General features: G+C 35.7%; 1 protein-coding gene across 1 annotated transcript in view; it reads right to left on the bottom strand.

Moving 5' to 3' along the window:
• Nucleotides 1-25,104, bottom strand: part of C5 (complement C5) — a 1,726,304-nt gene that overhangs the window by 1,346,202 nt on the left and 354,998 nt on the right. Inside the window, exon 9 of the mRNA XM_044057986.1 lies at nt 10,340-10,466. Within this exon, the coding sequence (XP_043913921.1) occupies nt 10,340-10,466 (127 nt within the window). The remainder of the gene's footprint in view (nt 1-10,339; nt 10,467-25,104) is intronic.

Here is a 25,104-nt window from a genome sequence, read left to right as displayed (position 1 = left end):
CAAAAGTGCTCCAAATCTGTCAGATTGCGAGGGCATCTCTTGTGCACAGCCCTCTTCAGGTCACCCCACAGATTTTCTATTGGATTTAGGTCTGGGCCCTGGCTGGGCCATTCCAAAACTTTAATTCTTTTCTGGTGAAGCCATTCTTTTGTTGATTTGGATGTATGCTTGCGGTCATTGTGTTGAAAGGTGAAATTCCTCTTCATCTTCAACTTTCTAGCAGATGCCTGAAGATTTTGGGCCAAAAGTGACTGGTATTTGGAACTGTTCATAATTCTCTCCACCTTGACTAAAGCCCCAGTTTCTAGCTGAAGAAAAGCAACTCGAAAGCATGATACTGCCACCACCATGCTTCACCATGGGAATGGTGTTCTTTTGGTGATGCAAAGTGTTGTTTTTGCACCAAACGTACCTTTTGGAATTGTGGCCATAAAGTTCAATCTTGGTCTCATCAGACCATAACACATTTTCCCACATGCTTTTGGGAGACTCGACATATTGTTTTGCAAATTTTGCCGGGCCTGGATGCTTTTCTGTGTAAGAAAAGGCTTCCGTCTTACAACCTTACACTATATTCCAGATATATGGAGAACAAGGGATATTGTTGTCACATGTAGTACACAACCAGTACTTGCTAGAAATTCCTGCAGCTCCTTCACTGTTGCTGTAGGTCTCTTTGCAGCCTCTCTAACCAGTTTTGGTCTTGTCTTTAAATCAGTTTTAGAGGAACGTCCAGTTCTTTGCAATGTCACTTTTGTCCCATATTGTCTCCACTGCCTTTATGATGACTGTCTTCACTGTGTTCCATGGTATATCCAGTGCTGTAGATATTTTTTTTGTACCCTTCTCCTGACTGATACCTTTCAACAATGCAATCCCTTTGATGCTTTGTAAGCTCTCTGCGAACCATGCCTTTTGTTGTAGCAGGCAACTAAGTAAATATCAGGAAAATCCTACTAGGACAGCTGAACTTTATTTGGGTTTAATCTGAGTCTCTTTAATTGATGGCAGGTGCATACCCAAGAAGACTGAATGCTGTAATTAAATCAAGTGGTGCTTCAACAAAGTATTAGTTTAAGGCTGTGTACACTTATGCAACCAGCTTATTGCATGTTATTTTTTTATTTTTTATATTTTGCCCCTAACAGATTTGTTTGTTTTCAATTGAATTGTACATGTTATAGGTCACATTAAAGGTGGAAAAAGTTTTCAAATGATTTATTGTGGTCTCATTTTTTATATCACAAAAACCCGGCATTTTAACAGGGGTGTATACACTTTTTATATCCACTATACATACAAGAAAGCACATAGTTTTACGTTATTTAACTAATTAGAAACTGAAGAGAAGTTGAGTTTTCCTATTTTTCAGGACTGTGGAATGATATTGGGAGTAGTCTGCAGATCCTGTTTGTGGCAGTCTTTAGTGTTGAAATATGTTTCTGAGCCATAGGCTACAATCAGAAGACCATATTCAAATTGTGCTAAAAGAATAAATGTCCTGGACTTCAAAGTTGGCTACACACTGGTCACCAGCTTAATTTCAGCTCTCCCAGTGTGAAAAAAGTAACTAAGAGATACAGGCTAGGAATTATTCCAATTTTAGTAAAATTCAGTTGCTGGCTAGTACACTGCATGGATGTAAGCAAAGCAGAAACTTATAGTCTGAAAGAAAATCAAATAGAAAATGTGAAGAGAAAAAAAATGACTGGGAAGAATCCTGCAGCTGTTCAGCAAAAAGCAGTTCAAGCTGTAAGTTTAGTACAAGGGATGGCTTTCAGTAATTTAGAGAGAAAGATATGCCAGACATGCTCACAGCTGATTAAAATAAATGAAACATTGAAAAAGCTGGAAAAAATGGAAAAAGCTTTAAACAGCTATTTATATGAACTGATAGAACTGCAAAAATTAGAAGTTGAAATGAAGAAAAGACAGGCTCAGCATGAGACTGCTCAGGAGCAGCTGTTTCAAAAAATTGTAGCATTAGAAGACAGAGAATGCAGAGAAAATCTGAGATTATCTGCTATACTGGAAAAACTGGAGGAACAGACTGAATTCATTTTATGAAAGCACAAATAAGCTGCTGAATTGATATTCTGAGGCAGGATCTGTTAACTGAAAGGGTACATTGTATGTTTGCTTCAAACCTGGCCATGAGAAAGCAGCCAAGCCCTGTATTAGTAAAGATGCAATCGCACCAGCAGAAGATTTAATCCTGTCAAAACTGTGCAGAAGAGCAAGGTATTAAAAACTGGAGAGAGTGGGGTATTTGTGGGAAATGATTATTCACTGTAAGAAGCAACAAAACCAAAAACAGACAGGGAAATTCACTTCTTTAAACTCTGAAGAAGCCCTTTGTAAATGGTGAAAGCGCTTAGTTTTTAAGAGTATTGTAATAAAGAAGTGGATTTCCCTGTCTGTTTTTGGTTTTGTTGCTTCTTACAAGTTTTTACCCTTGTTGGGTTTAAGTTTTGAATTATTCACTGCACATCAAGCAGAAAAGATGCAAATTTATTATAGTAATCAGAGAATATCTAGCATCAGATGTGAGATTCAAGTGGCTATATCCAACTGTCTTCAGAATATTTTTTCCTGAAGGATCAAAGTCAGTTTTGATGCAAAATGTGCTAAGGAGGAAATGAAAAAGTTTGTCCAACAGAAAGTGAGCCAACAAATAGAAGGGGAACTCTGCTTTTTATTCATCTGATAGGGTCTTTGCCAATGAAACATTTTCCAATGTTCCAAAGGAAAATGCTCAAGAGTCAGAAAAAGCACAAGGGTTAACTAGAAGAATTGGTATTACCTTTTACTTCAACCAGAGTCAGGGGCTGGGAAATGGAGAAGAACATAAGAATGCCAGCAACACTGCAATTAGTGATTACATGTGGCACTATAAAGCATCAATCAGATTTGTGAGATATGGCTTTACAAGAAAGAGTAGCTGAGAAAGATTGGAGTTTTGTTGACTTTGTTAAACTTTGGGGGAATGAAAGGCATACACCCTGTTCCATGTCATTAATGTATGGAAGGACACTAAAAGAAAAAAAAGTAACCACAAGTAAAACATTTTTTATTCTTAACATTACTTGTTTAAAACATTTTATGATATAAATTACATGTTATATAGTAAAGTGCTTTCAGTGACTGCTGGATATGGCAAAAGATACTAAAGTAAACAAGTATTTTTTTTTTCTTTTTTAGTTTTAAGAAATGTAGGCATTATAATGCAAAAACAGAAGAAAGGCTAGACAAAAGCATGTTTATGTTAATACATTATGATCTTAGGCTGTTGGGATGGGGGATGGGTTGTAAAAGTGAACTGGTTATATTATATGTAGAGTTCAGATATTTTATCTTATTTTTGTATTGGTGAATGTCTGGATTAATGCCCTTGTCTTAATCTAATGACATTTTTATGTAAGCAGCTTTAAAACATAAGAGAACACTGTGAATGTAATGAAAAGTTTTCCTTTAGCAAATAAATGTTTAATTTGAGTTGAGAAGTCTACAGCTGAGGGCAACTGTACATTATTTTCTCATGTTTACATGGTGATAAACTGACTACAGGTGCTGGTATTAAATCTTGAGAGTTCTGGACATTGTTTGCTGAAGGAAAAAATAAAATCAAAAGGTATAAGGGGAGGCATCCTGGTAAAAATAAAGTTTGAAATTATTGGAAGTTAATAAGAGATAGCAGCTTTCCTGGTATCTAAATACTTTAATGCATTTACTAAAACATTGTATAATTGAGTTGTATTTAAAGACAGTTAAGGCACAGGCTAAAAGTTACTGTTTTCTGAAAGCATACAAGCTTTTTTCATATCTGGGGGAGGAATAAAGATAAAATAAGAACAGACAGCAATTAGTATAAGTAGGAGCACAGACTGTCACATACACCTTAGCATGGATAACCTTAACTTTAGGTTAGGTGATGCCTGTGGGTACAGCTGTCGAGTTTAAAGATGTACATAGTTGTATGTTTGGTTTAAGTTAATAGCTATAGACTGCTTTTGTTTGTTTTGTTTTTTGAGGGTTGTCATTAAACCAAAAAGTCTTGGAAATTGTGACACAGGTTCAAATGGAGATTACAAGAAACAACTGTATAACAGATTAACCTGCAAAACATTAGGGTGTGCAGCTGTAACACAAAATCTGGAAAAAGACATTTAAAAAAAGCTGTCATATAATAGGTGGGAATAATAGCTTCTTCTTATAATGTTCATGTAAATTATTGGATTATATTAAGAAATACAGAGTGCAAATAGCAGTGCTACAGGAGACAAGTTTGGAAAGAAATGAGCATGTAAATTTGATGAATAAAATATTTCATGATGGACATTCACCAGAATATCAGGGACAAAGGAAACAGGGAGTACTTACATTAATTACTAGAGGAGCTTCCTGATAGATGAGGAAAAATAAATAATAGTCGATTTCTGTTAGTACGGGGCTACTAGGAAGGGAGGCGTATTATGCTGCCATGTATTTATATTCCATCTAAGGCTGCCATTATGGACCTTAAGAAATTTTGGGCAGAAATTATTAGCTTTCAGCAGGACTTATTACTTAAGGGTGGGGACTGGAACTTGATTTACAACAGTAAGGATGTATCTGAGGGACCTAGAAGGGAAAATATAACAAAAGATGGTAGATTTCTGAATAAATTTATGAAAATATTTGGTATGGAAGAAATGCATTCAGTAGTAGGATCTCAGAAAGAATTTATAGATTAATCTCCAAGGTACAGTAATTGGGCCAGAGTAGACAGAAATTATATTTCATAGGAACATCTGCATTTAATTGAAAGCTTTCACATCCAATAACTATTTCAGATCAAGTGCCAATAACAACCAAGATAAAAATGCAGGGTAATGAAGTAAACTGAGACAATAGTGCTTCCCCACCCACCTGTTAAAAACAGAGGTACTTAAAGAATAGGAAGACAGAAATGTCTTCAGACACTGTAGATAGTAGGATAAAATGAAAGTGAAGTTTAAAATAAGGTAAAATTAAAATAAAATGAGATGTGGTTAAGTAATAGGAATTATTTAGATAGGCTGACAAAGGTTAAAGTGTTGCAGAATAAGTGGAATCTCATAGAACAAGAAGAGGCACAACTGCAGAGTACTAAAGAAAAGAGAAAATAAGGGAGTACATGCATGAATTTAGAAAGAGTGTTGTTTTTCGTTAACAACTCAAGAGCACAAAAACTTTTAGCACATTGACTTTGGCAACAGAAAGTAGAAAGGTTTGTTGCCAGACTTAGGGAGCCTGTAACAAGAAAAATAACCAGAGGTCATGTATGGGTATTAAAGGTGTTTTGGAAATTTTATGAAAATTTGTATAAAGCAGGGAAATGTGGAAATCAAAAAAGAACAAAAATGGAAATATTTATGGAAGACTTAGATTTGTCTATTTCTAATTTGATTTCCATTCCCACTCCTTTCTAAAATGCTTCTGCTAAACAAAGTAAAGACGTCATCTTAGACTTCTTGTCTTCATGCCATACAATGTTCACTATGTTTGGATCTGATTAGGTTAGCAAATATATATGCAGTCCCATAATTACAGACTTATACGTTTAGTCAGTTTTGAGGAGACCTGTACCTCCCTCAGAATGAGAATTGTATAATCTTGGTATTCACTGTTTTTATATACCATTTGATAAACATGAAGCATTTTTCTTGCTTACTTGTCCAACTTATTCAGTGATGTTTGATGGCAGTCAAGCACACCAAAATTTTAATTTAGAACAGGAAAACCAAAGTGATTTATAGCTTGGGCTTTATTCCTATATGTCTAGGCAGCTGAGGTTTGTTCTCAATTTTTCATGTTTTATCACTGACACTTCATTTATTCACAGACATTTATACAATTTCTCCTGTTTAAGTTCCTTTACATAACATTCCTGTCCAAGGTTGATATTTTCTTAGAACAGCAGCTTTCCTTTTATAAATGTTGCTTTGTAAATTTATCAAGACCAAATGTCATTCTTATATCTTCTGAGAAAGTTTTAGCTATTTGTAGTTGTGCTTTCATATCATCATCTGATGAGCTGTATGGTTTTATGTCATCCACAAAAAGTAGGTGAGATGTGTTTACACAAGGTTAATTTCTGGATGTTAAGCTGTAACCATAGCCTAATCAGTTAATTAAACAGCTTAATAGGTTAAGGGCAAAACAAGGCAAAAAAACACCTCTCTAATATGGTAACTGATGTGGGTATTTCAGTGATAAGTCTGACATTTGTAACTGACTTCTGAAGAAGTGCTATTCGTGTATGAAACCTTAAACTTATTAATGTGCTTTATCTTTGTAATTCAGTTCTGAAGAAATGTTTCATATCCAATTTTATTTTTTGCTCCCCTTCACAGCTGACCATCACTATCCTGGAGGCTCTCATTAGTCTCTGGGTCCCAAACATTAACTGTACCTATAGACCTGATCTCACAGTCAGGGCTGGAGAGGAGAACAAGACATCTCGTTGCAGTGTCATACTGCTGCAAGAAAGGTTTTTATTTTGCCCTACCCACAGACCTGCCACTACATACAAGACTTGCAGTGATGTGAACACAGAATCCTGCTAATGTCTGTCAGTATGCCCCCAGTGTTAAGGTTATTGCTGACAGTATCAATCAGAAAACCCTCCCTCCCCCTAGGGTAGGTGAGCTGATAGAATGCTATTCCTCTCCAGCCCCCTGTGCCAGGTCCACTAATCAAACCTGGGTCTTCTGGCATTCGTTCACTGCACTATCCCTCTGTACCATGGAGTTGGGTCCCAGTTTTATTATTTTTATACATTTTTTTAAGTGTTAAGGTAAATTTATGTGTGTAAGCCTGTGTGTTTGTTTTATTTTAGTATAATAATGACCTAAAGCTTGTCACACCCCAATACTGACCCAGTAATCAAGGAGCCTCAATCCTCACCACTAGCACCAGTGGGGGACGTACATTGGGAGGATGACAAGCACACACACAGTATTTCCAGATGCAGCTCTCTGCATCAAGTGCAGTTTCCTTCAAGACCACACAGAGACCACAGTCAGTCCGTGGCTGGTTTATCCCTCTTTCTCCAGATCCCCAGTAAGACTCCCCTCTGGCACAGCTATAGAATTGAGATCTCAGATGAGTGACCAAGCCAAGACCTCCAGCACCCTCTCTGTCCTACCACTACTTAGTGTCCCTGCCCAAGTAGCTGACACACACACTCTTTGATGTTTGATTTATAAACACACACACACACACGCCTGAGAAAGGCTGGCACAGATTTACTAGCTATGCCCCCTTTTGCCCAGACTATAAGGTAGTTTCACCTGCCACCAGTCACTCATTATCAGCTACTTTAACTCCCTTAACAAAGGGTGTCCAATCTTACTGTGTAATGTTACTATTAATCCAAATGGTAGTTTAACCAAGAGCAAAGCTATTAGGAATAGCCCACAGTGTCACCAAATAAATATGCAGCTACTCTCAGAACTTAAATATGTCTCACAAATATCAGCCACAATGATAGGTTTAAATTTATTTAATAATAAATAATAAAAGAACAAGAAAATGCTCAGTGAATCACATTTGCGTCAGAGTTCAAAATCACAGGAAATATTTAAAACAACATTGTAGGACAGTCTCAAATAAATAAAGAAAACATCTAAGCTGTACACCTCTGTATTCCTGACTGTATCTAAGAGACATTACTGTACCCTTGTTAACTTACTTACAGAGCAAGGCAAGACAGATGTGATGAGTGGATGTTCTTATCAGGTCAAAGACAAAATACAAAATGCTGTGTTGCTCTCTCAGAGACTTCTTAAATTAATATTCCAAGTATTACTGCTGGGATACTTACAGGATGACATCATTTGTTGTCATCTGACTTAAGTTCCCAGGCTTACAACCATTGATTTTAGCATCTACCTGTGAACATACTTTTGGCAAATGTTGGAAGTCGTAAAATAATTTACATTCCTCCACATTTAAAGACGATACAAAAAACTTCTCTAGTACAGACATTCTTTCTCCTGTTGACTGAAACTGAAAGACAACATCCTTTTATTACGTGGTTATAAAGTAATTTAAGTTTTCAGCTATTTTTCTGAAGTTAACTTCTTGTGTTTCAGCTCCCATTGTTAAAATATATACATCTAAACATTTACAATATTGTATATACATTTCTGCTCAGTACTTTACAAAATATCTCTTCAGCACATGTCTATACAATATGACATACAGTTCTAATACATTTATAACACAGGCATATGAATCATGTTGATATTCACAAATGACACACAACCACTTACAAAATTACAGATAGCTAGGCTGGCAGTATCTTCTTTTGCCACACTTCTGTATAAATGATATTAATATTCACAAATGACATATAATTATTTACAAAATTCCAGTTAGCTGGGCTGACAGTATCTCCTTTTGTGACAGAGATGTTCAGGTAAAAGATGGACATTGCAGAAATATGGAATGACATGGATTCTTCTCAGCTTTCCATTGCAGGTCATGAAAACATTGTATTGTGAAAGTGTCTTTGGATAAGCATTCATTATGTTTGGGCTATAAGCACATTGGGTCTATATTAGAACACCAAAAGTTTAATAGTTCGAATCACTAAAGGTCAGCATTTATTGATCAAACTATTAAAACATCGAATTTTCATAAAAATAAATTCAAAAAGAAAAAAGAAAAACCAAAGGGTGTAGGCAGGGGGGCAAGCCCCCTGCACCCCCACATGGGGGGCTGCATCATCCACACACACACCCCGCTACTTAAATATACCAACTCCGAGAACACACTACATTGCAGTAAATGGAAATCTCCCCTTATAGAGATTTCCGTTTACAGATTCGATATTTTCACCTTTCGACAATGTAATATAGACCCAAGCACATCATACCTCTCAACCTCAAACACAAGAAATTTGGACAAAGCCAAAAATAATGGGGACACAAAGGCCTAAAATCAGGGACAGGTTTTGAATATTGTTCTAATAAATGGAAAGTTGCTAGGATAAATGGTTTTGCATTTGTTTGCATTTTCTGAAGGATAAAAGGTCTGAAACTCAGATGCATGTCATTATTTAGTGATTTAGATCTCGATAATTTGCCAGAAATGGCACACATTTTTTGAAGAACAGAACAAATATGTGGCAAAAATCTAGGCAGTTGAGAGGTGTGAAGCATATGTGCCTGTAGTTTCTCTGTATACTTGTTGCTGCATAATGCAGCCTGGTACTTAGGCTTTATACTACAATTTGAAGTATGAGACTACATGAAGTGATGGATTAATACTGTATGATTTTCCTAGCATATATCCACTTTTTGGACCAGACTGTCTCTTTGTTTCTTAATAGGAATAACACTGCTCACTGCCAGTTTAAATCCTGTCTCTCCCATATATTTATTAACTGTATCCTTGTTTTCTCATCCCTGTCAGATATTTGAAAGGACAGAAAGTGGCCATCCATCCATCATTATTTGACTTCATCTATAAAAGCCTCAAACGTAGATATCTAGTATCTATTGACATAATAAAGGCTTGTAACTTCGTGGTTCTTGGGACACATGTTCTTGATAATGGACTAAGTAAACTGCACTGATAGACTTCTTTTAGAGCCTTGCTAACTCATCAGCTTAATCACTGGATATATTTGGGTTAGGGTAACTGGAAGTGGGTTAAACTTCATTATCAAAGCATATTACTTTAGAGTATTGGTAAGATTTTAAGGGTGAGTAACTCTAGCCCACCACAGTTTCAGTTACTATATCCCAAGCTTTCACAAGGCATAGGATGAGATTCCATCATACCATGGATTTCATTACAAGTACAGCTAGATTTAGTATGAGACTGTGGTCATCACAAGTTTGGGGACAACACAGTCATTTGCCAGCAACATCAGGCTTAGAATTTTTAGGTAGTAGGGTGGACAGAGATGCACCCCCATATGGTGATGCCTTCCCCAACACATCATGAAATTTTGAATAGTTCCTTTTGTTTGCAGATTTGGCTTTATGTCAATTATTTTTCTGCATATCAGTCAGTCTTTATAATTTTAGTATCACAGTCTTTTATATTTTATTGTAGTTTTGTGTTTTATTTTTTTTTTCAATTTTAGGTTTAGTTGCAGAAAATAAATGTTATCAAATAAAGTGCATGCTAGTAATCATGTCAGTGAAAGTGTTTTAATGTTATATGATATATTTCTTCATCATATCCTAGAAATAACAGCACCAGCTTTTTAACAGATGTGCATATCTTCTGACAGGAGATGATAAAATGTAAAATTCTAAGCTGATTTGTCAATTCTAAAAAAATATATTTCCTTAAATCTTACCTGGACGTTCTACCACTGCAACTGAGATATAAAGATGTGATCCATCTAAGTCTTCAAGGCTTCTTTGACCTATTCCTTCCACTGCAGTTTTACTGTTAAAAATTATCTCTGCAACACCATTGGTCATCTGGAAAAATAAATGCTATCATTATTTTCTGCATCTGTCTAACAAGCAATGCCACCTTTTATTTAATAATCATTGGTATTACAGAAGTTAACTTTTTTATTAACTATAAAATTCCAATGAGTAGTCAGGCAAATGCCATGCACATCATGGTGTACACTTTTTAAAATGCACTATTGGCAATAGGATGTACTGGAATTATTTTTTCATAATGCCTGGTTGTCTACTTTGTTTTCCTGCTTAAACTGCAGTTTCTGGTGTTTGGATGGGAGCTAAGCATTTTGGGGAAGGTTTCTGTATTCTTGAGGATGGATTACATTTCCAACCATCCTGGCTGTCCCCAGTTCATAAATATTATGTTTTATATTAAAATTGTTTCATAAGATTGTATGTATATTTTAATGTGGGGAGGAACTAGATAAATAAACCTGTTCGAGATCCATTTCTCTCCTTAAAAGACTTGATTTTTTTTAAATGGTCTACTTTTTCAGCTGATTATTTTTTACTTTGGCTACAACTTGCTATTTTATGACTATGATAAATAAAGAAAGAAAGAAAAAAATTAAAGAATTACAAACTGCACATATGAAACGCAGTCCCACTGCTAGGAATGAAATATAGAGTTGACTTGGTCTACTTCTGTTTGTCGAAAACTCACTTTGTCGACAAACAGAAAGTCTAGCCCACTTAAGAGAAAGTGCACTTCAATGAAAGTGCACTTTCGCAAAAGCCGATTCACCACAGCACGGTACAGTAAGGATAAGGAAATATATCCTTTTCCCCACTGTAGTGTGATCTCGGAGTTAGCATATTTAAGTAGCAGGGGGGTGCAGGGTGGCTTGCCCCTGCAAAAGTGTGTTTGTATTATTTATTTTATGTTTTTTTCCGATTCAGTGAATCAACTTTCGCAAAAGTGCACTTTCGTTGAAGTGAACTTTCACTTAAGTGGGCTCAACTTTCTGTTTGTCAACAAAGTGTGTTTCGAGAAACAGTAGTAGACCCATATATGTGTGTGTGTGTGTGTGTGTGTGTGTGTGTGTGTGTGTGTGTGTGTGTGTGTGTGTATGTATATATATATATATATATATATATGTATATATATATATATATATATATATATATATATATATAGGTCCACTTTGTAAATTTGAAATACTGAAATCTCAAATTTCAGTATTTCGAACTTACAAAGCCACATACTCACATTTCGAAAACCGGCAGAAGCACGAAATTCAAAATACCGAAGCACGGATATTTTGAATTTCTGCTTCCGGTGGTATGGTATGTGGATGTTTAGGTTTAATTTTGGTAAGTTTATGTGTGTAAGTATGTTGGTTAGGGGTTTAGTGTGTGTAAGTGTGTGTTGTGACTGTTATGTGTGTGTTTGAGGGACTGTAAGATGTGTGTGTGTGTGTGTGTGTGTGTGTGTGTGTGTGTGTGTGTGTGTGTGTGTGTGTGTGTGTGTGTGTGTGTGTGTGTGTATGAGTTTCGTTTGTGTTTCTGTTTGTGCGATCCCGGAGTTAGAATATATAAGTGGGGGGGGTGGCCCCTGCTTATAAGTAGTTTAGATGAGTTTGATTGTGGGGGGGAGTTTTGTGTATTTTTATGTGTGTACTGTATGTGTAGTATAAGTACGGGATTTTGAATTTCACGGTTGTGTGTTTTTGAATTTGTGAATTGTGGTTGGGTTTTTGGCTTTGTGATTTCAAAATACTAAAATTTGAGAAATTACAAAGTGGACCCATATATATATATATATATATATATATATATATATATATTATTTTTTTTTTTTTTTTTTTCCCCACTTGCTGACAAGTATAGTCCAACTGAGATAATAGCCCCGTTACAGAGAGGTCCCGGGCAGAAAGGTTCCACATATCAAATACATATCACATCACAAACTGAGAACAATGCATAGATGTACAATGCACAGTAGGAAAAATGTATTTGAAATTGAAATGATGACAAAGTTTTAAAGTTTTTGTATTCTATGCTACTGTTATTGTGATGATTATCATGTATTCACTGTATTGTTATATGCCATTACTGTATTGTTTATTATTTTTATTCATACTGGTAAGAATATGCAATGTTGTGTTACGTGTGGAGTGTTTTTTTCTAGGGTATACACTGAAAGTGGGTATTTCACCCAGCTGGACTTTTGGGTAAACAGAAGCAATAAATAAATAGTATACATTTACATGGCAATACAAGAAGGTGTAACCTAGTTAAGATAATATTAGAAACAGGGATCACCTGGCAGGATTGTTATACAAGCAGTATCTAGAAATCATAGAATATTGATTACATGAGGTTGTTTTCATAGCAGCGGAGTATATTGTTCTTCAATAATAAGAATTCCTAACAGATGGGATATGGAGTCTGCTGTTTTTGCAGAGGTAGTAAACTGGGATGCTGCCCGGTGCTAGGGCCATGCATATCAGTTTGTTAAGTAGCTTTTTTATTTGGTCAGTGTAAATAGGGTAAAATTTAATGTCATCAGTTGGTTCTGTGTTGTATGTTTGTTTTGATTGTTTATCTTTGTACTAGTTTAGTAGCAGCTTCTGTTGCTATTGTAACCTTCTTGGATACATCCTAACTGAGCATGTAGCTTTCTCTTCCCATATTTTCTTGAGTTCTATATGTATTCTTTCTTCTAGTTTCAGGCCACTGACACAGAAACAAGGCATTTGTGATTTCCGGCATGGTGCAAATAGATTAAGTGGATCCTGACAGCCGCTCCTTCCATTCATTAAGTACATTTTAAAAACACAGCTCGTTCTTGGGGAAAATATATTAGAGACTGAAGGATAAACTTGTAGAGAGATATCTGTAATGGATCCGTGAAATGAATGCGTAGTAAAATATAAAAAAATGCTCAGCTGTAATTTCGGCCTATTTCCTAAAAAGGAGATGCAGGCATGGCAACCATGCCTGAATCTAGTGCAATAAATGAGGAAGAACAGAGGCAAATCACATTATTTTTGGAAGCAAAAAAAAAAACGTGTTGCAGGAATATATTAAGGACACAGATAAAGGAAGAAAGAAAGTCACGGAAATGATGACTGAATGCTCCAGTCTGATATAAAACATTATCAGTCCAAATGCTGAAATCAAGGCTAGCAGCACTAGATGCCAGAATGGGGCACATGGAAGTGATTTTGATGGACAAAGAGGACAGGTCAAGGAGGAGAAATATCAGATTTAGCAGTGCTCCATAGACTGCAGTACCTATGTTATCAAAGAGCTATCCTCTTTGTCCCACATGACAAAAGATGAAGTCATAGTGGAGTGAGTCCATAGACCTGCCTGGAATCCTCTTCAGTCAGCTTCAAGGTCTTCCGATCTGATCATAATTTACTTCTGTACATAAAGCATTAAAGAAAAAATACTTAGCCAACTGTAGAAACCAGGAGTACAATTGATATGTGGGGAATCCAAGTTTTCATCAAGCAGGACTACTCAGGCAACATGCATAGGGAAAGCAGGCTTTATTCCAGTGGAAAAGTTATGTAAAATGAAAGGTTTGCTGTTTAAGCTTCTTTACATAGCCATAGTGAAAATCAGGTGCCCAGAAGATCCAAAGACATTCACTATGGTGTAGGAAGGACAGACATTTTTGGAGACTATAATGGTAATTGAGACTGACAAAAGGAATGAGTCAGAGGATTTTGGAAGATCCAGAGATAAATAGCAAGATCCTAGCAGCAAGAACTGAGTTCAAAAGACTTCTTTTCCCCTTTTTCATCAGGAAGGGATAAAGTGAATATTTTGTAGATACTGCACAGCGAAAGAGATGGGAAAGTGTTAGTAGATAAAGGACCATAAGGGTGCAGATAAGAGTAGTGAACAGGTATATTTGTGATGAGAAGCTCCCAATGCAATTTGCAGGATATATAAGCAAGTATGGACTGGGAATCATCTGTATGGTAAATAGATGGACTCTGCAAATGAACACTAATTTAGGATTGGTCAGTGCATGAATAGTAAAGACTTATTCATTTAATTTTACAGGAAAAATATACTAAAACACTCAGTTTATATATGCATGCATGTTAGTCAACCTTACTAATAGATATGTTCTGGGGGGATTTTTTGATAGGACCTTATGGCAAAGACTTTATTTTGGGACAGTTGCACTGCTAGAAGTGAATTTCAGTTAGGTCAGTAATGATTTGCAGGGGTCTAACAGATGTAACAACCATGATGTACAGAAGTTTATGCCATTAAAAAAAGGAGAGTAAGATCATAGGTAAATTACATTTGCAGAAGGGAGAATACAGTTGCTGTAAATTTCTTCTTGCATAAGGGAATGAGTGATTCACACCTTGCTATTTTTACCAGGCATGTGATTGGAGGTAAGGCTTAAAGCAGCTGCATGTTAAATATATTAGTCTTCCCTTTCAGTGGAAGTGGCCAAATGAAGGTGATGATTTAAGCAACAGAATGCTCTTATTATAAGATTGGTTGAGGCAGCATGAATTTACCAGAGATAGAATAGCAGCCACATAAGCATAAATATAGCAGTGTTGTAGCAAGGCAAACATGGCTGAGTTCATACAAAGACACAGGTATAGGGGCGTAATGTCCAGAATGTTTGTGTATATATGTAACCATCATAGTTACCAACAAAAGAAAGGAAGTAAGTATTGAACAGTGGCTTTGCTATATGGAGCTATTAGAGCTATTAAACAATCAATAGTTTTTGTCAGATGAACTGTTTAACTAATAGAGCAAATACACATTTACCTTAGATGTGAGTGCAGGGAATGGGGAGATAACATAAGTCATCTCAAGTAATACTCTGAAGAGATTACTCTGTAAAGATTTGTAGAGAGGAGGAAGCTTCCTACAGAAAGATCAATTGCTAAGATACTATGTAGAATAGTATAATGCTAATAAAGAACAGATCTCATAAGAGATCATTAACACCAAACTCCCACAAGATCTAAATTTAAGGACTAGCTACTCTTAAGAAATATCTACTTTGTGATGGGTTCATGCCCTAATATGTATGTTGACAAACGTAGATTTATATAACTTGGATGCCAGTATTTTGGATGAATCAAAGCTTGCAGAGATTAGAGTTGTCTGAGGGACCAGAAGATGCGGGTTAAAGTGTTTGGCTGCCCAGAGGAAGGATAGTTAAGAGTTACTTAAAGGCAGGTAAGAACATTTAAAGAAATAGGCTAGAAATATTATCTCAGATAGCAACAAGAGTGCTACCCTTTATGTCTCCGAGGAAAGAGATGTGCTATTCGAATGCCAAAAAAGGGCAATTGTCCTCTTCTTGGAAGGAACTTTTTTATGTAAATAGTTAAGAAGTTTAAGTGTAGGTGCTACAATTTTTATTTATATGCATGTGCCAGTGATGAAAAAGGGGAAGAAGACAGAAGGGAGCAAATAGCAGTATATTAAGTAAATGTATGACATAAATAGTATGGGCATAGCAGTTCAAAATGTAAAACTAGCAATAGAAAAAATATTTTATTATTAGAAGGGTTTAATTGGAAAACTCCAAAAAAAAGAGAAGTCAAATAGATATAGGAGAATGTTTGAAACTTGTAAATTGGAATGTGAATTACTTCATCTCTGCTAATGTGAAAAAAGAAACTGAAAGACAAAGGCCAGGAACTGTCACTTTTAGTGAATTTAGTTACTGGCTAGTAAGTAAGAAGAGTAGCTGTCGCAAGGTAAGAGGGACAATGGGCCTGGGCGCAAAGTGCAGGGTGCACGCAATTGGCCATCCAACATTGAAATAATTCTTTAGTGCAATACTGGCTTTTAAAATCTGGTACTGTATTTGCAGTCAAACCTGAGCACTACAGCACTTTATGTAGTGTTTAATCTGTGCCAGCTCTTTCATACAGTTTAATACAAGTATTTTTTGCTTTTTTTAAACTAAAACATAAGCACCATAGCTCTCTGTGCAGGCAGGGTATTAAGTGTAGCAATTGCTTGCTACAGTTTAAATGAAGATTTTTTTTTAAGTAGTACGATTGTCGTAGCCCTCTGTGCAGTCAGGGTATAAACTGTAGCAACTGTTTGCTACAGTTTAAAAGAAGAATTTATGCTTTTTTTTAATGTGTGTAAGGAGAGATGGGGCAGGGCAAAGAAATGGGACCTGAAAGGTGAGGGGTGTCTGGCCACCGGGTTGTTGGTATACTGGCAGGAGGAATGCTGATATCCAGTAAGGTGTTTTTTTTTTTTTTTTTTTGCTTTTCACTTGAAGAGCTGAGTGGTGGAGTATTGGTTTGAGGTACCGGCACAAGGTGATGTTGCAGCCAGCTAAACCTCTAAATAAATATACTGCCTGGATGCTAGCAAGCAACAAATTAAGAGCGCCTTAAATAAACTAGAAAAGGTGAAGAGAAAACACTGACTGGGAAGAATTTTGCGGCTGTTCAACAAAATGTAGTTCAAGCTCCAGCTTTGGAGCAAAACATGGCTTCCAGTAATCTAGAGGAAAAACAAGTCAAATGTGCTCAGAGCTTATTAAAATAAATGAAACAGTGAAAGAGTACATCAACTCAAATAAGAAAATGCTTGAAAACATGGAAGAAGATTTAAACACATATTCAGAATAGATGATAAAACTGCAAATATCAGAGGTAGAAATGAAGAAAAGGCTGGCTTTTCTGCACAAGAAGAGATGTTTCAAAAATGGTAAAATTAGAATACAGACTACATTGGGAAAATCTAAGATTTCCTGCTGTACCAGAAAATTTAGGAAGAACAGACTGTATTATTTTATGAAAGCACAAATAAGCAGCTGGACTGATATTCCACAGCAGGGTTTCTTATTTGAAAGGGCACACCATATGTATGCTCCAAATCTGGCCATAAGCAAGCAGCCAGGACATGTATTAGTAAAGATGCAAACCTATCAGCAGAAAAAGTTGTTCCTGACATAACTCTGGTAAATGGGCAAAGCATTAAAAGTTGGAAACAGTAGAGTGTTTGTGGAAAATTATTATTTACTTTACAACAGGTAAAACAGAGACATATTTATTCCAGCAGTGGGGAATGTCAAGAGGTAGGTGTTAGAGTTTGAACTGCTGTATCCGGCTGTCTTCGGAATATTTTTTCCTGGAGGATCAAAGTCATTTTTGATGCAGAACAGGCTAAGGAGAAAATACAAAAGTTTGTTCAACAAAATGTGAGCCAGCTAGCAAAAGGGGACTCTACTTCTCATTCTTCTGATAAAGCACATGAAGAAACTTTGTCAGTGAAACCTTTTCCATTCTTGAGAGACAGAGAAAAGCGCATGAGTTGACTAGAAGAATTGGGGGTATCTTGGAATTGAACTGGAGTCTAGAGTTGGGAGATGAAAATAAACAGAAAGACAACCAGCAACACAGAAAGCAAAGCATCAGTTGTATTTGTGAAATATGGCTATTTAAGTAAAAATGGAAAGAATAGATTTTGTTGACTTTTTTAAACTTATACAAAACTGAAAGGCATTTGCCTTACTACATGTCATTAATGTTTATAAGGACAAGGTGGGGAGTGGAAAAGGAAGGAAAAAGGAAACTGTAGGTAAAAATATCTTTTCTTAATATTTCTGTGAAACTTTTGACATAAACTTCATGTGTTATAGTAAAGCATTTTAGTTGTTCTTGTATGGGATAAAGATGCTAAGGTAAACAGATGCTTCTTTTTTCTTTCTTTTTTTCTTGTTTAGTATTAAGAAATGTAGGCATTACAGTGCAAAAAGGGAAAAATAGCTAGGCAAAAGCATGTTTAAGTTAATACGCTGTAATATTGCTTTTCTCTGTCTCTCAAGAATGGGGGGGTGGCTACAAAAGTACACAGAACATACTATATGTAGACTGATGTGTTTTCTCTTACTTTTATGTAGGTGAATGTCTGGATTAAGGCTCATAGCTTAATCATTTCTAGTGGAAATAAGTAAATAACATGCTTTTTTTCTCTTATTTTTGCACAGGTGAATGTCTGGATTAAGACCCTTGGCTTAATTATTTTAAGTGGAAACAAGCAAATAACAGAACACTGAGTATATTGAAAAGTTTTCCTTTAGCAATAAATGCTTCAGCTTATCCTTAGAAGCATGCAGCTGAGGACTTAATTTATTTTTCTTCCAGTTCCATGGAGATGTGCTGAACATGGGCAATTAAAAAGCCAAAATGCTGTTTTTGCAAGGCTAAAAGTTAATATTTTCTGAAAGCATGTAAGTTGTTTTCACATCTAGGAGGGAAATAAAGATAAACAAATAACATACACCAGTTAGTGTAAGTAGAAGCACAGGCAATAACCTGCATTTTGGCATGGAAAACCTCAACCTTAGTTTAGTTAAGGCCTGTGTTTGCACCTGTCTGTCTATTTTGGACAACTGGTCCTATTAGGAGGATTACATTTCATTATTTGAAGATGTACAAAGTTTTGTGTTTTGTATTGTTAACAGGTTATAGGGGTGTTGTGTGAGTATGTCTGTTTTTTTTAAGGGTTATCATTAAAACAAAAAATCTTGTAAAATGTGACATAGGTTCCAATGTTGATGATAAGAAAAAAACGGTATTAAGGATCGAGCTGCCAGACATTAGTGGGTGAATGTATTACAAATACTGGAACTAGGGATTTTAAAAAAAGAGTGTCAGATATAATATGTGGAAATAATGGCTTCTTTTCATAATGGTGTCACTTTCCATGTTATATTGGAATGTGAATGGACTCACAGGTATAGACAAAAAGGAAAGCATATTTCATTATATTAAAAAACACAGAAAGCAAATGGCAATGCTATAGGGGGCACATTTGGAAAAAAGCGAGCATGTGAATTTAATAAAGAAAGGATTTCAGGATGAATATTCAGCAGAATAGCAGGGACAAATGAAAAGAGAAGTACTTAGATTAATTGTTAGAGGAGCCACAATACTGGTAGAAGAGGGGAAAAAAATAATAATGTCAGGTTTGTCATAGTAAGGAGCTACTGGCAATGGCTGAGGATTATTCTAGCATGCATTTATATCCCCTCTAAAATTTAATCATGGAGCTTAAACAATGGGTATTAGAGATATTTTGGAAATTTTATGAAAATTTGTATGAAACAGAAAAGTATTTTGGAAGACAGAAGTATGGAAGGTTAGAGGTAGATGAGTCTCAACAACTAACCATTAAGACAGAAAGATGTGACATAAAAATGGTGATGTATAACCAGTCTGCAAGAAAGTCTCCAGGAATAAATTTTATTCTGGTGGAAGTTTGGAACCTAAGAGGGAAGAAAGTGATAAAGATCCTGAAGGTTTTTTTAACAGAATTTGAAAAGGAGGGGAAGGACCAACATCCTGGAAAATAGCTGTTTTGGCCGTAATACCAAAAGATGGTAAACACCCATTAGATTCAGGTTCATATAAGCCAATTTCATTTTTAAACAATGATTATAAGGTGTTTATGTCTATAATGGGAAAAGAATGGCATATGGATCAGTGTGGTTTTGTGGAGGGGAAGCAAACATTTGTCAACATTAATACAACAGTGATGATCCAGAAGGAAGCAGAATGTAAGAAAATACTGCTGTTGTTGGTGAGTGTTAATGCAGAGAAACCATTTGACGTAGTAAGCTGGGATTTTATGAGCAGGATAATGGAAGACTCTGCATTTCTTCATATGATAATAAGGTTAATTTGGAAGATATATGAGGGATCAGAGGTAAAAATCAAAGTGGAAGAGTTCTACTGTCTGAACAGAGGATCCAGGCTGGGGTGTCTTCTTTCTCAATTTGTTATTTGAGTTATATTTAGAACCATTGGCAAAGAAAATAAGGAACTCAGAAATTCAAGGATATAATTGGTATAGTGCTCAACAAAAGTTGGTTTTATTTTCAGAAGATATTATTTTGTACCCAATAGAAACAGTAAAGGACATCTCAGTCTGTGGAACATTTTGAGATGGTTTCATTTTTGGGGGTGAGATACAAAATTAATGAAGATAAAACAAAGGCTATGGCTGTAGATTACATATCCACACATGAACTGGTTCAGCAATACCTGCTTTTATGCAAAAGTGATAACATGAAGCATTTAGAATTACAGGTTAAAAATGATGCTATTACAGCAGCTAAGGATATGTGGGAAGAGACAAAACAAAAGATAATACAAAAACTAAGAAACTGGAAACTCTTGCCTATGGATATGGATAGCAAGATACAAGCATTAAAAATGTTTTTAGTCACTTTGATTTTATACACATCAGGCATATTTCTAATAAACAAAGGAGAAGTTGTGTATAGTACTTAATAAAGAGTTGAAGGATTTTATCTGGGAGAGAAAGAGGGTGAGAGTCAGGTGGGTAGGTTCCTTCCAATGGAACAAGGAGGTATAGGACTACCTGATTTGAATGGATATTTTACCACTACACAGTTCAGGCTCTTATATGTAACACAAACAGAAAGCTACATTTCTAAGTGGAAAGGGATGATGATGATGATGATGAAACTCAAGAAATAAGGAAAGAGTGGGATTTTTGATGCAGATCATTAAAGAGATAATAATAGTCATTCAGAATACTACATTCATGAAGTAGCAGAAAGAAAACTAAGAACTTAGCCAACATGGGAATTAGGAAGGCAGGTTCTGCTGATAGGGATGGCTGCAATTATGGATACAAAGAATAGAAAAGAGAGGGCTGGAATTTACTGGAGGAATCTGGCAATGAAACAAAGGTAATGGGAACAAATAATTAGAGAAGTAAAGGTAATAGAATGGGAAGAGGCCAAGAAGACATTTGGACTGCAGGTTAAATATTACCTTCCCTATCAGGGATTGATATCAGAGTATAGGGCAAAGAGAAATGGACTGGAGAATCCAAAGTGAAAGGCCTTCATAGGTTAAGTTTTTAGATGAATCTAGAACAGAATCTGCTAGTAAGAAAGAGATTATAGATGGGGCATATAAAATATTGCACTATAACAATAGGACTTAATCAGAGGAGGTCAGAAAAGATTGGGAAGAGAGATTAGATAAGCAATTCCTAAATAAACTATGAGAGAACATATGTATGGCTCCCAAAATGCAACAGTTTTTGCCTGAAAATATTTGTTTTAGGTACGTTTGTATCCCAAGCAAACTCCAAAAATTGTCTTTTTCTTCAGGTAGATGGCAAATGTTGGAGGTGTAATGAGAAAGAAAGAGGTACCTGGGAGCATATGTTTCCATAGTGTAATGAGTTGACAGACTTTAAAAACTGCTGCGAGAAAACAGAACATGCAGTACTTTCATCTTGAATAAATTAACTTTTCTGAAGCAACAAGAAGCAATGTATATTTTGGCGAACAAGAATTGAAAGTACTGCTTGTTCCGTTTTCTCGCAGCTGTTTTGGGTCTACAGTTGAAACGGTTTTTTTTTCTTGGTTAGACTTTAGAAATTCCCTACAAAGTACTCTGTCAGGAATACTGTCTCCCTAATTGCAATCATCCCTATCAGTAGAATCTCCTTTCTCCATTCCCATGTTGGCTAAGTTCTTAGTTTTCTTTCTGCTACTTCATGAATATAATATTCTGAATGACTATCGTTATCTCCTTAATGATCTGCATCAAAAATCCCATTCTTTCCTTATTTCTTGAGTTTCATCATCATCATCATCATCATCATCCCTTTCCACTTAGAAATGTAGCTTTCTGTTTGTGTTACATATAAGAGCCTGAACTGTGTAGTGGTAAAATATCCATTCAATTCAGGTAGCACTAAACCTCCTTGTTCCATTGGAAGGAACCTACCCACCTGACTCTCACCCTCTTTCTCTCCCAGATAAAATCCTTCAACTCTTTATTAAGTACTATACACAACTTCTCCTCTGTTTGTTAAAAATAAGCCTGACGTGTATAAAATCAAAGTGACTAAAAATATTTTTAATGCTTGCATCTCGCTATCCATATCCATAGGCAAGAGTTTCCAGTTTTGTCATTTTTGTATTATCTTTTGTTTAGTCTCTTCCCACATATCCTTAGCTGCTGTAATAGCACCATTTCTAACCCGTAATTCTAAATACTTCATTTTATCACCTCTGCATAAAAGCTGATATTGCTGAACCAGTTCATGTATGGGTAAGTAATTTACATCCATAAATCTTCATTAATTTTATATCTCCCCCGAAAAATGAAGCCATCGCAAAATGTTCCACAACACTGAGATGTCTTTTTCTATTTCTATCGGACACAAATTAATATCATCTGAAAATAAAACCAACTTTTGTTGAGCACCATACCAATTATATCCTTGAATTTCTGAGTTCCTTATTTTCTTTGCAAATGGTTCTAAATATAACTCAAATAACAAATTGGGAAAGAAAACACCCCAGCCTGGATCCTCTGTTCAGACAGAACTCTTCCACTTTGCTTTTTGCCTCTGATCCCTCATATATCCTCCTAATTATTGTACACAGGATCTGAATTGCCTAGACATAGTGAGGCATAGTTAAGTTTAATTTTGGTGGCTGCCAAAAAAGCAATTACTACAAAATGGAAAACAGAGTGTAAACCAATCATACTTGAAGTAGTGAATATTGTAACACAGGTAAAAGAACAGGAAGTTAGATCTTTAGAAAAAAGTGAGAGTAAATTATATATAAGGAAATGGAAATTGTGTGAACAATAGTTTCAGAAAGTGTTTTGGTGAAGGAATGTGGTTTAAGAAAAGGCAGGAACTGAACAATGTATGTAATGTAGGCTTGAGTATAGTGTATATAACAATATATGTGATGTATAATGTTTGTAAATGTAAACTTGTTAATATGGTTTGATTACTTTTATATAAATGTAAGTTTACCTCTATCACAAGTGATAATTCAATAAAGGTGTTTAAAAAAACAGTGAAAAGAGAAAAGGTGTTGAACCTATAAAAAGAAGGAAGGGATAGGGAAAGTAGCTCCACAAGAATCATACTTAGGTAGGAAGGTGAAATGGATGCAAGAGCATAAACATTTTGGATTACTGATGCAGGCTAGGTATCCAGAGGCTCGGAGAAGAACTGTTATCCTAACCAATTAGAAGGAAAAGAGGATTCTGGAAAGTAATAATGGTTGTTTAGCATGATAGAGATGTATTTGCCAAGGGGTCAAATTTACATTAGTTCCAGTATATTTCCCTCCTAGGGTAAAGCTTGGATTTTTGAGAATGATAAAGCTTAAATGTATGGATTTTCAGGAAGGAATGCTAATTAGGGATGGAAGACTCGAACATGAGTTTGCAAGAGGATGAGATAGAGGAGACAGAAATATTAAAGAAATTTACTAGGACAGGAAAAAGGCATAAGATATATGACGGCACATTTTGGTATGCTGGATATTTGGAAAAGACCTAGGGGAAATAAATGTGTAATTTATACACTATAATCCAAAACAGCAGTAATGGTCTAGGATAAATACAATCTTCTTAATAATGGAATATATTAGGAAAGTGGAGAGATTAGAGGTAAGGCTAACAGTTTATTCTGATCATACTTATCTAAGTTTAACACTGAAGATTTCTATTCTATCTGCTGAAGGAGGAAAACTTCAAAAATGGATAACAGAAATGATAGCAAAATTAATTGGGAAAATGCCAGGAGTGGGGTGATGTGAACAAAGTGCTAAACAACTGATACAACTTCATGTAAGGCAAGTTAGATCTGCAACCAATTTAAAAAAGGAAAGAGAAATTACAAAAAGAATAAGAAATCTACAGCTCAAGGGAAGAAATACATGAAAATGCTAAAAAGTAGAATTACTGCAGATGGAAGGAGAGTGAACTTTAACACAAAGGATGGTGATAAGAGAACTAAATACAATGGGTTCCGCTGCTGGAATGAGATCATTAACAGCCTGACTCAGGTGGCAAAGGGTGAAAAGAACAATTTTTTTGAAATATCAGGGGAAGAGAGGTCAGGGTTGGTAGACTCCAAAAGAGAAAACAGGGTATTAATGACAGAGGAATATTTTAGAAGGTTACAGGTGCCTATTTTGCTAGGACTTCAGAGGTGGGTAAAATGATGGAGGTGATCCTGAAGTCCAGGCTTGCATGACTCTAAGGCAGAATTGGTTAGTTAATGAATTCCAGCATGGATTTCCAGCAGCAGCTAGAGACTGCCAAACTAGCAGAATCCTTTCTTAAAGACTGGATTAATAAGAAATGAAGAAGGATCAGTAAGCAAGCTCAGTTCTGTAAACCACAAACCCTCATACTGGTGTTTGAGATGGTGAGCCTAGCTAAATACTTGGACATTTTATGTAAACTAATTCATGGGATAGAACCTTCCAAAATTTCCCTATCTGTGCATGTAATGTCCTCTTTTTTGCAATGTGTATCTAATAAATGTCTTTATCCTTTTATTGTATTTGTTTCAGTCTTCATACCATTTTAGTTGCTCATCATGTGCCATCCATTTCAGCCTCACACCAGTGCCTACAACCACCTTACAGCACTAGTAAGCTTCTATGTTTAGCATGACTGCTTAGTATTTGTTGAACTTAATGGTAACAAAAATAATTTCTTCTTTATGTTAAGTCACTGGGATGCTTTTCCTAAAATATTTTTCTATATCTTTTTCATCTTTTCATCATGAAGCCCAGATACCATGCATTTGATTGCTTTTCTAAATTTCTCATTTGTTTTTGTGTGTTTGTTAGATTATTTTTTTTTTTTAT

This window comes from Protopterus annectens, chromosome 16.part0, assembly GCF_019279795.1.
Source record: "Protopterus annectens isolate FY-2018-M chromosome 16.part0, PAN1.0, whole genome shotgun sequence".
In the NCBI taxonomy this organism is placed as follows: Eukaryota; Metazoa; Chordata; order Ceratodontiformes; family Protopteridae; genus Protopterus; species Protopterus annectens.
This window is presented reverse-complemented; position numbering and strand designations above follow the sequence as displayed.